General features: G+C 44.5%; 1 protein-coding gene across 1 annotated transcript; it reads left to right on the forward strand.

Annotated features, from left to right (window-relative positions):
* The first annotated feature begins 5428 nt into the window (after positions 1 to 5428).
* On the forward strand, positions 5429 to 8918 carry LOC149400941 (uncharacterized). Its single transcript, XM_089612154.1, has 5 exons — positions 5429 to 6311; positions 6473 to 6543; positions 6649 to 6830; positions 7524 to 8848; positions 8899 to 8918. Exons 1-5 carry the CDS (start codon positions 5429 to 5431, stop codon positions 8916 to 8918), a joined length of 2481 nt encoding a protein of 826 aa, XP_089468280.1.
* The last annotated feature ends 5301 nt before the right edge of the window (positions 8919 to 14219 follow it).

The following is a 14219-nucleotide window of genomic DNA, read 5'->3' on the forward strand; positions in this document are numbered from 1 at the left end:
ATCAAAATTCATTTAGAATTAAATAAAAATTAATTAACAAAATTCTAAAGTAATTAGAAATAATATTCTGAAAATAGAAATCTTAAATAAAAGTACAAATTCATTCTAAAAAGGCGAAAAAATTAATTCCTAATTTTTTTTCCTATAAAACTTATCGATAGTAGAATTCCCTGTACCGAATAAGTTGCCAGAACTTCGAGAACCGCTTCCGCGTCCTCGTCCACTGCTGCCTGACGCGCTGCCGCTCATTCCGCCGCTTCCGTAAGGACGTTCTCGCAAGAAATCCATCGAACCAAGCGTAGAATCCGGCGTGGAACCTGGCGTCTGATGATCATTCCCCCCTGGTTGCGATGCAGGCGGAGGTTGAGGAGTCGTGGGAGGCTGGTTGTGCATTTGGCTGAGAAAAGCGATCTGTTGCCGCATCTCTTGTAGCTCGGCTTGTTGGGCATCCATCTGAGCTCGCATCTCGGCAACCAATGGATCGGTCTGAGATGACGAACTTGAGGAGCCCGTATCTAGCGTTTGGGCAACATTCAGCGATGACCTTGGGATCGAAGGCCCTAAACCGACTTCCCAGTCTCTGCGTACTCTCAAAACGTCGCGCATCGCGTACATATCTGCATCTTCTTGGGAGATCACGGCGTTTCGCTCCTCCGCTTGCCGCAAAATATCTATCGTCTGGGCGGTGATTTGATCCTTCACAAAAAAAACTTATCAGATAAGAATAATTTATATAATTAAATATAGTAAATAAAACAAATAACTTACGAATTGCGACTTCGCGTAGTCCGTCGTCCACGATCCCTTAGCGTCATGGTGTTTTTCTGACCATATCGCTAAAGCCGAGCCTATACTCCCATCTTCCCTTCGCTGTAATTTTTGAACATTAAAATATGAATCACATATATATTGCATATTAATATTAAGCGACTTACGTTCCTCGAGCGATGACCAAAAAAACTAAGTGACCCTTGTCTCGCTTTCGTCTTCTTCATCTTCGAATTTTCCCGATTGCGGACAGACTTCGCCTGCGAGACATAAATTCGTTAAGTTTAATATTAAGAAATTCAAATAACCATCGAAAGTTCAACTCATACCTTATGTTCCGGCGAGTCGAATGCTCTATTGCTTTCAATCAGGCTTCCTAGTTATAGCCTTTAGGAGTTTCGTTTTTAGCGAGATCCTTACTCCCGCAAAATGTGTTGAAGAAGAGCTGCGACAACCTCGACTTCTGGCCACGGCGCATCCTCTTCGCATCGCGAATGATAGCCATATCAATCTCTTTGCGAATAGGATCTGCAGGCACAAGCTCGCCAGTGTCGAGAGCGAATTTGTAAGAGTGAAAAAGAAATTGTGAAAAACATGTATTAATTTTGAAAAATGGTTAGAATTCGTTACATTATTGAAAGAATTAATTTTTTTTGACAAATACGTACTATTCTACTGAGAATTCGATAGAGTTTTCCCTAAAATATTGACTAACCAAAATCTGCAATTAAAAAAAAACACATATATAACAAACCAAGACTACCCTATTAACATACTAAATACTAAATCGAGCCTCCGTGGCTCGATCACAATAAATTTTCAATATAATTACGTTAAATTTAACATGTTACTAACTCATTTTAAAATATATTCATATCTATTACTAATTAATCTAACTAAATATGCTACTAATTAACTAATTAACCAAATTTTCAACAAATTGCAATCAAATTTAACGAACAATTCAACTAAACATATATCCATAAAACTAATTAGGAGGAGAAAAATAGTAAATTAACTTAACTAATTAAATCAAATAAACATTCAAATTTCAAATTCAATTTTAATTTCAATTTAAATAAACTACTAAATAACAATTATATAAAAATTGTCACTAACCTTCGAGATAACGATGTCGGGTTAAAGGCTGATTACGTCGGGGCTGGACCGAGGGCAGTTCAACGGCGGCGGGTCGGGGCTGGGCCGAGGGAGGGCAGAGGTCGGGCCGGGGCAGGTCGGGCGGTGGCGGGGGGCTGGGGCGAGGGAGGTTCAACGGCGGCGGGTCGGGGCTGGGCCGAGGGAGGGCAGAGGTCGGGCCGGGGCGGATTGGGCGGGCCGGAGCGGGTTGGCGTGCGCGGGGGGCGTGTACATGAGGCGTATGGCGGTTGGGCGGGCCGGGGCGGGTTGGGAGGGCCGGAGCGGGTTGGCGTGCGGGGGGCATGGACATGAGGCGTGTGTCGGTTGGGCGGGCCGGGGCGGGTTGGGCGGTGGCTGGTCCAGGCGGCGGTGGTAAGAGACGGCGGCGGGGCTGACTGGCAGAGAGAGAGAGAGAGAAAGAGAATGAGACGGTGAGAGAGAGAGAGAGAGAAAGACGGTCGGTGAAACATAGAGAGAGGGTGACATACCAGGGAGGTAACGGCGGCGCGGGGAGGGACGGCGGAGCGGGGAGCAGAGAGAAAGAGAGTGAGAAGATGAGAGAGAGAGAAGAGTGAATGAGTGAAAGAGAAGAAGAGGCTCGGTTTAAAACCCCTAAACTATTGGGTGCGACTTTGTCGCACCTAATAATCATATTGGGTGCGACATCGCACCCAATATGAAATCCTAGATCCGAAAAATTTCGGAGGGATTCGGCTGACAAGTTTAAATTTGAAACCTATTGGGTGCGACATTTGTATCACCGAAAGGTATTAGGTGCGACAATTTCATATTAGGTGCGACATAGTCGCACCGAATAACACTAAACATTAGCAAAATTTTTAGTCATCCAGGTGAGTACCCGGTGCGACATGTCGCACCTAATATGCGCTTAGGTGCGACTATTAGGTGCGAGGGAGGGCAATTATATAAAAATTGTCACTAAGCTTCGAGATAACGATGTCGGGGTTAAGGCTGATTACGTCGGGGGACTGATGGCGGTTCAACGGCGGTGGGTCGGGGCTGGGCCGAGGGAGGGCAGAGGTCGGGCCGGGGCAGGTCGGGCGGTGGCGGGGGGGCTGGGCCGAGGGAGGGCAGAGGTCGGGCCGGGGCGGGTTGGGCGGGCCGGAGCGGGTTGGCGTGCGGGGGGCGTGGACAGGAGGCGTATGGCGGTTGGGCGGGCCGGGGCGGGTTGGGCGGTGCCTGGTCCAGGCGGCGGCGGGGCTGACTGGCAGAGAGGGAGAGAGTGAGACGGTGAGAGGGAGAGAGAGTGAGACCGTGAGAGAGAGAGAGAGAGAGAAAGACGGCCGGTGAGACAGAGATAGAGGGTGACGTACCAGGGAGGTAGCGGCGGCGCGGGGAGGGACGGCGGCGGGGAGGGACGGCGGAGCGGGGAGCAGAGAGAAAGAGAGTGAGAAGGTGAGAGAGAGAGAAGAGTGAATGAGTGAAAGAGAAGAAGAGGTTCGGTTTAAAACCCTAAACTATTGGGTGCGACTTTGTCGCACCTAATAATCATATTGGGTGCGACAGTGTCGCACCCAATATGAAATCCTAGATCCGAAAAATTTCGGAGGGGTTCGGCTGACAAGTTTAAATTTGAAACATATTGGGTGCGACATTTGTCGCACCTAAAGGTATTAGGTGCGACAATTTCATATTAGGTGCGACATAGTCGCACCGAATAACACTAAACATTAGCAAAAATTTTAGTCATCCGGGTGAGTACCCGGTGCGACATGTCGCACCTAATATGCGCTTAGGTGCGACTATTAGGTGAGACATGTCGCACCTAATACCCTTCCGCACCCAATATGTTAATTTGTAGTAGTGTACCACCGATTAATCTATATACATGTATATATATGTATATACACATGCATGTATATATATATATATATATATATATATCTATATATATATATACAAAAAATTGGCTACGTAAGCCAACTAAACTATAGGAATTGTAAATTAGCCAACCTTTGGTAAATACTTTGTAAATAGCCAACTTGCATACGTGGCAGCCTATTACTATCTTTTTTACATGTTTGGCTGAGTTAAATAAGTCTTTTATTAATCTGTTAATAAGTTAATTTGGCTATTTACAAGAAATTAACCAAAGGTGGGTTATATCCCAATTCACTATAACCGTGTGAGTATTGTAGAATTCCGGGAAAAGACTAGCTTCAGCATACAAAGCCGTACAAGCTAGCGAGCTGGAGCGACCTGGAGCGAGCTGAGGAGTTGAGCGAGCTGGAGCAAAGCTCGCTGAGGAGTTGAGCTACTGAAGAGCAGCACTGAGAAGAGAGTGGATAAGGGTCAATACCAAAGACTTGTTGGGAAGCTTATCTATCTGGCTCACACAAGACCAGATATAAGTTTCTCAGTAAGCCTAGTAAGCCGCTTCATGAATGACCCCTCAGAGATTCACATGGAAGCTGTAATGAGAATCCTCAGATACCTCAAGTCCACACCAGGAATGGGATTAATGTTCAAGAAACAATCAAGCCGTGAAATTCAAGTATTCAGCGATGCAGACTGGGCAGGCTCAAAGACTAACTCCATATCAACCTCAGGCATGTGCTCATTTGTGTGGGGAAACCTGGTCACTTGGAGGAGGAAGAATCAGTCAGTTGTAGCCAGAAGTAGTGCTGAGTCAGAGTTGAGATCTTTAGCTCATGGAGTGTGTGAAGGAATGTGGCTAAAGAAGCTGCTCGAGGACTTGAAGATCAAGATAGATGGCCCAGTGAAGATATTGTGCGACAACAAGCCAGCAATAAGTATGGCTAAAGACCCTGTTCAGCATGACAAAACAAAACATGTCGAAATTGATCGCCATTTTCTGAGTGAGAAGATTGAAGAAAAGGTGATCTCCCTGCTATATGTGAGTTCTGCAGATCAAGCTGCTGACATATTTACCAAGCCATTACCACGTCAACTCTTCACCAACAATTGTTCCAAGCTCGCCTTGTTTGACATCCACCAGCGAGCTTAAGGGGGAGTGTAGAATTTCGGGAAAAGACTAGCTTCAGCATACAAAGCCGTACAAGCTAGTGAGCTGAGCGAGCTGAAGCGAGCTGGAGCGAGCTGAGGAGTTGAGCGAGCTGGAGCGAGCTGTTTTGAATTCCGGGTATTTGGAGTTGACGTGTTGGTCAAGCTTCCTTGTATTTAGGGGTTGTTAGCAGAGTTAGCTTAGGAAATAAGTTGTTATCGGTTCCTCGTTTATAGCTGATAAGGTTGTTGTTAGTTCAGCTATTTTTACTCTTCTAATTCGTGTATTTAAGTACTGTTAATGTATGAGAATAATCATCGAGTATTCCCTCATAAAACACTAGCCTAAATTCTATATGGTATCAGAGCAGTGTTAACCTCGATCCAGAAAATGACTAAATATGGTCAATCACACGCCCTAGCTTCCTCATCCGAAACCCCTTCCCTAAACACCTCCATGGCCGATCAAAACCCTCACACCATCTCCAGTCACAAGCTCAATGGCCAAAACTACCTTCAATGGTCTCAGTTTGTCCAAATGTTCATCTGTGGTCGCAGCAAAGACGATCACCTCACCGGAGAAGCCAAAACCCCGAAGAAAGATGATCCAAAATTCAAAATTTGGAAGGCTGAGAATAGCATGGTCATGTCATGGCTTGTTAATTCTATGATGCCTGAGATAGGTGAAAATTTCTTGCTTTACTCTACTGCATCTGAAATTTGGGAAGCTGCTCGTATCACCTTTTCAGATTCAGAAAACACATCGGAGCTATTTGAGACAGAAAACCTTCTTCATGACTCAAAACAGGGAGATGCTTCTGTTACTCAATATTATAGCACACTGACAAGATTATGGCAAAGAATCGATGTATATGATCAACACAGGTGGAACTGCCCTGAAGACTCGCTGCTCTATTCAAAGATCTTGGAAACCAAGCGTGTATTCAAGCTCTTATCAGGTCTCACCAATGAGCTAGACGAGGTCAGAGGGAGAATCTTGAGCATCAAGCCACTGCCAACACTTTGTGAAGCATTTTCAATGGCCAGACATGAAGAAAGCCGTAGAAAGCTCATGATGACTGCACTCCAATCCTCTCCAAGTCCTCATGATGTCTTTGCCTTGATAGCTCACGAAGAGTCTCATGCCCTGGCTGCTAAGGCACCATACAACAAGACCAAGAAAGGAAGACCCTACTGTGAGCACTGCAAGAAGCCAGGACACACACGTGAGACATGCTGGGAGATTCATGGAAAACCTGCAAACTGGAAGCCTTCAAGGTACTCAAGAGACCAGGAGACACAAGCCAATTCAGCATCCTCAAGCCCCTTCAGTCCAGAGCAGCTTGAGATGCTCACATGCCTCATCAGAAAAGCCAGCCAACAAGGTGACTCGCCTTCAACTGGACTGATGGCTCAAAGAGGTACAATACATGAGGCTATTCAAGCCTTAACAGCATACCATGTGATTACTAATCTCTCAATTGTGTGGATCATGGATTCTGGGGCATCAGATCACATGTCAAGCCGTTTCCATCTATTCACCATTATACACCATGTAATGAGAATTTGTATGTCACAATAGCCGATGCATCAAAGGCCTTGGTAGCTGGGATTGGTTCAGTAAAAATCACCAATCAACTCACACTGAGTTCTGTATTACATGTACCTAAGTTACACTGCAATTTACTATCTGTTTATAAGGTAAATAAGGACTCATGTTGCCTAACTATCTTTGATGATGTGTCTTGTGAAATTCAGGAAAAGAAATCAGGGATGACGATTGGCAGTGCTGAAATGTGTGGTGGACTCTACCTCATCAAGACAAGCTCCGAGACCAGCAAAATTGCCTCAGCTTCAATCCTCAAATATAAGTCAGCCTTCTCTCAAGCAGATAGAGATATTATGTTGCATCACTATCGCTTAGGCCACCCTAATTTCATGTACCTCAAGAAAATGTTTCCCAAATTATTCATCAATAAAGATACAAATTTGTTTCAGTGTGATGTGTGTCAACTATCAAAGCATACTCGTACCTCTTATAACCCTAAGCAATATGTCCCATCAAAACCTTTTTCTGTTTTACATAGTGACATTTGGGGTCCCTCAAGAGTGAAAAATCTAAATGGTGCTAGATGGTTCCTAACCCTCATTGATGACCACACTAGAATAAGTTGGGTATACCTTATGAAAGACAAATCTGAGGCTAGCTCAATCATCATCCAGTTTCACAAAATGATAAAAAACCAGTTCACCACAGACATACATATTATACATTCAGATAATGCCAAAGATTATTTCAATGCACAACTCAACACTTACTTTCAATCTCAGGGCATCATTCACCTTAGCTCGTGTGTCCAAACACCTCAACAAAATGGCATTGCAGAAAGGAAAAACAGACACCTATTAGAAGTAGCTAGATCCCTTATGTTTACCTCACATGTACCAAAATACCTCTGGGGAGAAGCCATTCTAACTGCCACATACCTCATCAATAGGATGCCCTCAAGAGTCCTAGGATTCAAATCCCCATGTGAGAAACTGAGAGAATCCTTTCCAACAACTAGGCTCATATCCACCATCTCACCTAAAGTCTTTGGATGCTCTGTCTTTGTACACACATATGATCACAGCAAATTGGATCCTAGGTCCATCAAATGTATCTTCATTGGTTATTCTTCCACTCAAAAGGGATACAAGTGCTACTCACCTCAAAACAAGAAAACCTATATTTCCTATGATGTTACCTTCCATGAGACCACACCATACTATGACTCCTCTGAAGGACTCATAGAAACCTCAAGCACACCAATCCACCACACTCAGTCCATGCCTACTACCATAAACATCATAGACACCATACCAGATCCACAACAAGAGCCTCACCTCACAAATGAATCTCACCAAGATCAGATGCCACAAGAGACACACACACCTCAGCACTCCTATGAGACATCACCTGATCGATCCTTAATCAACATCACAGATGAATCAAATCAAGGTAACATTAGTCCTGAAATACCTGCAAATAGTACAATTGACAGTGAAACAGGTCTTGATCTTCCCATTGCCTTGAGAAAGCCATCACGAGCATGTGGTCCATACCAGATCGAAGACTTCATCTACTATGGGAATCTCTCCAGCAAGTATCAAGCCTTCCTGACTCAACTGGATCAAGTCACCACACCATATACAATTCAGGAAGCAATGTCAATCCCTGAATGGAGAAAAGCTGCAATGGAGGAGATAGAAGCCCTAGAGAAAAACAAGACCTGGAGCATTGAGGAACTGCCAAGAGAAAAGAGAACAGTGGGGTGCCGATGGCTGTTCACGGTCAAATACAAGTCAGATGGCTCAATTGAAAGGTACAAAGCTCGACTTGTAGCCAAAGGATATACTCAGTCCTATGGAATTGACTACCAAGAGACATTTGCACCTGTGGCTAAACTAAATACAATCAGGGTCATTATGTCCATTGCATCAAACTTGGATTGGCCATTGTACCAGTTAGATGTCAAAAATGCCTTCCTTAATGGCACACTTGAGGAAGAAGTGTTCATGGACTTGCCCCCGGGATTTGAAGGTGATCATGAAAGCAAGGTCTGTCACCTCCACAAGTCCATCTATGGACTCAAACAGAGTCCACGAGCCTGGTTTGGGCGCTTCACAAGAGTCCTCAAGAGCTGCCAGTTCAGCCAAAGCCATGCAGATCACACCTTGTTCACCAAGCATTCAGCTCAGGGAAAATGTACCATCCTCAGTGTTTATGTGGATGATATAATCCTCACAGGCGATGATGAAGAAGAGATCATGAAGGTCAAACGTGTTCTGGCTACTGAGTTTGAAGTCAAAGATCTTGGAGAGTTGAGTTATTTCCTCGGCATGGAAGTAGCAAGGTCCAAGATTGGAATCTCAGTGTCTCAGAGGAAGTACACACTGGATCTGCTCAAAGACACAAGTATGCTGGGGTGCAAACCTGCTGAGACTCCAATGGATTCAACTGTGAAGCTACTGAAGAGCAGCACTGAGAATAGAGTGGATAAGGGTCAATACCAAAGACTTGTTGGGAAGCTTATCTATCTGGCTCACACAAGACCAGATATAAGTTTCTCAGTAAGCCTGGTAACACTAGGACAAAATATGTTATCCGCTGCGACGAATGTCGCACCCAATGCTTCAAATGTCGCACCTAAAAGTTTATTCGGTGCGACATTAGGTGCGACAACGTCGCACCGGATAACCCGTCGCAGAAGATATTGGGTGCGACATGTCGCACCTAATAAGTACACCTTTAGGTGCGACACTTTCAGGTGCGACATGTCGCACCTATTGTCGCACCTATTTTCCTGCCAAATTTTATAAAATTGGCGGGTAAATACATATCGGGTGCGACGTGGTCGCACCGAATATGTTCGCGCCATGGTCGAATATGTTTGTTAAATTAAAAAAAATACAAAATTAAAAAAGTAAATTAAAATTCATTTAAAATTAAATAAAAATTAATTAACAAAATTCTAAATGAATTAGAAATAATATTCTGAAAATAGAATTCTTAATTAAAAATACAAATTCTTTAAAAAAAAACGAAAAAATGAATTCCTATTTTTTTTTCTTATAAAACTTATCGATAGTAGAATTTCCTCTACCGAATAAGTTGCCCGAACTTCGAGAACCGCTTCCGCGTCCTCGTCCACCGCTGCCTGCCGCGCTGCCGCTCGTTCCGCCGCTTCCGTAAGGACGGTCTCGCAAGTAATCCATAGAACCAGGCGTAGAACCCGGCGTGGAACCTGGCGTCTGCTGATCCGTCCCACCTGGTTGCGATGCATGCGGATGTTGAGGAGTCGTGGGAGGCTGGTTGTGCTGCTGGCTGAGGAAGGCGATCTGTTGCCACATCACTTGCAGCTCGGCTTGTTGGGCATCCATCTGAGCTCGCATCTCGGCAACCAATGGATCGGTCTGAGATGACGAACTTGACGAGCCTCCATCTAGCGTTTGGGCAACACCCAACGATGACCTTGGGATCGAAGGCCCTAAACCGACTTCTCAGTCTCTGCGCACTCCCAAAACATCGCGCATCGCGTACATCTCCGCATCTTCTTGGGAGATCACGATGTTTTGCTCCTCCGCTTACCGCAAAATATCTATCGTCTGGGCGGTGACTTGATCCTTCAAAATAAAACCACAAAAAACTTATCAGATAAGAAGAAATAAAGTAATTAAATATAGTAAATAAAAAAAATTAACTTACGTATTGCGTCTTCGCGAAGTCCGTCGTCCACGATCCCTTAGCGTCCTGGTGTTTTTCTAACCATATCGCTAAAGCCGAGCCTATACTCCCATCTTTCATTCGCTGTAATTTTTCAACATTAAAATATGTATCACATGTATATTGCATATTAATATTAAGAGACTTACGTTCCTCGAGCGATGACCAAAAAAACTAAGCGACCCTTGTCTCGCCTTCGTCTTCTTCGTCTTCGAATTTTCCTTGTTGCGGAGAGGTTTCGCCTGCAAGACATAAATTCGTTAAGTTTAATTTTAAGAAATTCGAATAACCATCGGAAGTTCAACTCATACCTTATGCTCCGGTGAGTCGAACGTCTCTATTGCTTTCAACCAGGCTTCCTGGTTGTAGCCATCGGGAGTTTCATTTTTAGCGAGATCCTTACTCCCGCAAAATGTCTTGAAGAAGAGCTGCGACAACCTCGACTTCTGGCCACGGCGCATCCTCTTCGCATCGCGAATGATAGCCATATCAATCTCGTTGCGAATAGGATCTGCAGGCACACGCTCGCCACTCTCGGGATGTTCATAAACGAAGTTATACTCGTTATGAATCGAGTTCATAAGAGCCGCCACACTCTGCGCAGGCACATGATTCCAGTCTGGGAGGTCGACTGGAATTGTACTCTTGATCAGGTTTCCTAATCGGTTTTGGAACGTCCCGATCAACGGATTTTGCTCCCTGACGTCTTGGTAGAACGCCTACGCAGTCTGATCGTAGCGAACTGTGTTCGCTCCAGGGGTCCCAACACGAGCTCTCGCAGAAACGACGCCAGTCGTTGGTCCCCGCTTTTTCCTCGGCATCTGCGGGGGGTCACGCTCTCCTCCTGATGGGTCCTGACCTGAAGTAGACATCCTGCAAAATGAATTGTAGTTAGTATTTTTAATTACTATGTAATTACTATTCGACGACTACGGTTATTACATGGTGTTAGTCATTCATCGTTGTCACTCGATGTAATGTTAGTATCGACATCAACATCGTCTCCCTCAAAAACGGCAAGCGCCTCATCTTCTTCATCCACTTCTTCATCATCTTCAACGACATTAACAAGCTCGGCCGTAGCAGTTTCATGTCGATGATTAAGACAGTCGATATTTGACAATTCTGTTGTCAATGGAATCGATGCTGAAGTGGTCGGATCAACTTCAGGAATGTCCCATATCCCACGTTGATTGCATTCCTAAACGATTTCCCATTCGCGACCCTTAACGAGATCTTGGATGTAAAACACTTGCTTCGCTTGAGTCGCGAGTATAAACGGCTCTTCTGTAAACCACTCTTTGGCGGTATACGAACTCGTTGCTCCGGTGGTCTTATCAACGTGCACTATACGTCCTGCATTGTACTTGTCACCATACCGTATGCATTTATAGTTCATCACGATTACGTCTTCCATTCGACCGTAAAAGTTGAAGTCGTTCAGGGGCACACAAACACCGCTATTCTGGGTGATTCGTTGGTTATCACGACGACGAGTGATGAACTTCACGCCATTCACAAAGCAACTCGGATACTGATGAGCAATTTGCATAGATCCCGTAGACAATGCGTAAAGTTCTTCAGACACGTCGGAACCACTAACTTTCATGTCATAAATCTGGAATATGCAAATTAAGATGATGTCATTAGCAATTTTAGTAGCAATTTAGTATGCTTTCAGCAAATGAATCCTTTCGGTTTACCTTTTTCGCAAACCAAATTTTGAATTCTTTTATGTGCATTGCTTCGAGATCAGAATCTACAGTTCCCGCTTCAGAGTTATTTTGTATAAGTTCCAAATGCTCACTGTTAACATTGCGTAATTAGATGTAAATCAATGAGCTAGATTATGTACATATTTAAATGAAAGATTCCCTTACATCAAATACGGATCGATTTCTGGACAATTGGTAAAAATGTACCACTCCGCCTTCTCTTTTTGGTCGTCGTCTAAAACTATCAGCTTCATCATCCCGTAAGGCACACAGTTTTCAGATCGAAAAACACTAAGTTCCCGCACTTGAACTTCATCGACAGTTTTCTTATCTTCGAGATACCTTGCAACAAATGTCAATGCCTCTTCTACAACGTACGCTTCCGCAATAGAGCCTTCGGGTCTAGCTCTATTTCTGACAAATTGTTTTAACGTTCCAAGGTATCTCTCAATTGGGTACATCCATCGCATATGCACCGGACCGCCACACAACGCTTCATCTGGTAGATGAATTGTCACGTGAACCATGATCGTGAAAAAAGCTGGCGGAAATATCATCTCAAGCTTACACAATATCTCAATGATTGAATCTTGCGCTTTTTCGAGATCGTCCACTCTCAGGGTTCTAGAACTGATCAACTTGAAAAAGTTGCAGAGCTCTGAGATCGTCTCTTGTATCGGTTTTGGCACAAAAGGGCGAATACCATCAGCCAACAGCCTCTGCATGATCACGTGACAATCGTGCGACTTCAAACCTGTGAGCTTCCCGTCAGCAGTTACATTTTTCTTCAAATTTCCAGCAAGCCCGTCTGGGAATTTAACAGATTGGAGGAACTCGGTAAACCGGTGTCTCTGCTCAAGCGTTAACGTGTACGCTGCTGGCGGTTTGTACCACTCATTCCTTTGTTGTCTCAAGTGCAGAGAAGACTTGATTTTCAAGTCCATCAAGTCAAATCTCGACTTCTCCGTATCGTAGTTCTTCTTTTCCAAGCTGAGCATCGTCCCGAGAAGATTCTCGCACACGTTCTTCTCTATATGCATGACGTCCATGTTGTGCTTCAACTCCAATTCTGACCAGTAAGACAACTTATAAAAGATGCTCTTTTTGGTCCAATTCAATTCGCACTCAGCACGTTTTCGTTTACCGATATTCTTGCCGGTTGTCGTGGAAGACACACTAGTCAACTGATCGAGTATGTCTTGCGCAGTCAACTTGACAGGTTTCAGGCGCTTCTCGTGACCATTTACGTAGTGATCAGTGTTTTTCCTCAATCGGTGAGGCGTAGGCAAGAATCGACGATGGTCATAGTAGACAATCCTGTTTCTAATTTTCATAGATGGCGTCTCAATGTTGCACGTGGGGCAAGCAAGATACCCTTGGCCACTCCATCCCGACATATACGATCGAGCCGGAAAGTCGTTTATCGTCCATAGAAGCGCGGCACGCAACCGAAACACTTCATCGTTCGCCCCGTCTCGCACTTGGAATCCATTATCCCACAATTCTTTTAGCTCTTCAACTAGTGGTTCTAAAAACACGTCCATGTCTTTTCCAGGTGAGCTCGGTCCAGGTATCAAAAGCGTTAACATCAAGTACTCTTTTTTCATGCACAACCAAGGTGGCAAGTTGTACGCAGTTAGTACCACGGGCCACATACTATACGCTAGACTCATTTCCCCAAACGGGTTGAACCCATCAGAAGCTAGTCCCAGACGTACGTTACGAGGCTCTGCAGCGAAATTTGGGTATCTCTCATCTAGATTCTTCCACGTCGAACCATCTGCAGGATGTCGCAAAACGCCTTCTTCTTTGACGCGATCTCGTTCATGCCACTGCATCTCAAGCGACGTGTGTCGAGAAGCGTACAATCGCTTCAATCGATCTTTCAAGGGAAAGTATCGTAATATCTTTTGTGATACATTCTTCCCGGTTGGCTTCCATCTGCTCTCATTGCAAATTGGGCACACTTCAGCTTTCTCGAGATCTTTTCGAAATAACACACATTGTTGATGCACGCGTCGATCATATCGTATCCCATGCCGAAACGCTTCAGCTTCGCCTTTGCCTCGTAGTGTTTTTCCGGAATTCGATTACCAATTGGGTGAGACTTCCTCAAGAGCTGCAACAATTCTGTAAACGAATTGTTCGTCCAATGGTTCGTGACTTTGATGTGCATCAACGAAACCAAGAACGACAAAGATGAAAACTCTTTGCACCCAGGGTACAATTCTGCTTCCAACTCAGCGAACAAATCTTCCACTTGCTCATCTGCACGCACTTCACTCAGAGTCGCATCCGTAAAATCGTCGAAGTCCTCGTGATCCATTATATCATGGAGAGCAACGTGC

Source organism: Urtica dioica, chromosome 4 (genome assembly GCF_054948205.1).
Source record: "Urtica dioica subsp. dioica isolate 48M chromosome 4, U.dioica_male_clone48M_v1_H2, whole genome shotgun sequence".
In the NCBI taxonomy this organism is placed as follows: domain Eukaryota; kingdom Viridiplantae; phylum Streptophyta; class Magnoliopsida; order Rosales; family Urticaceae; genus Urtica; species Urtica dioica.

What these genes read in the sequence shown, in the direction of transcription:
- LOC149400941 (XM_089612154.1), top strand. Translation starts at nt 5,429, where the DNA reads ATGTTCATCTGTGGTCGCAGCAAAGACGATCACCTCACCGGAGAAGCC. An exon ending in ATCAACTCACACTGAGTTCT is followed by an intron (nt 6,544 to 6,648) that starts GTATTACATGTA and finishes TGTGAAATTCAG; the next exon opens with GAAAAGAAATCAGGGATGAC. An exon ending in TTAGGCCACCCTAATTTCAT is followed by an intron (nt 6,831 to 7,523) that starts GTACCTCAAGAA and finishes ATATGATCACAG; the next exon opens with CAAATTGGATCCTAGGTCCA.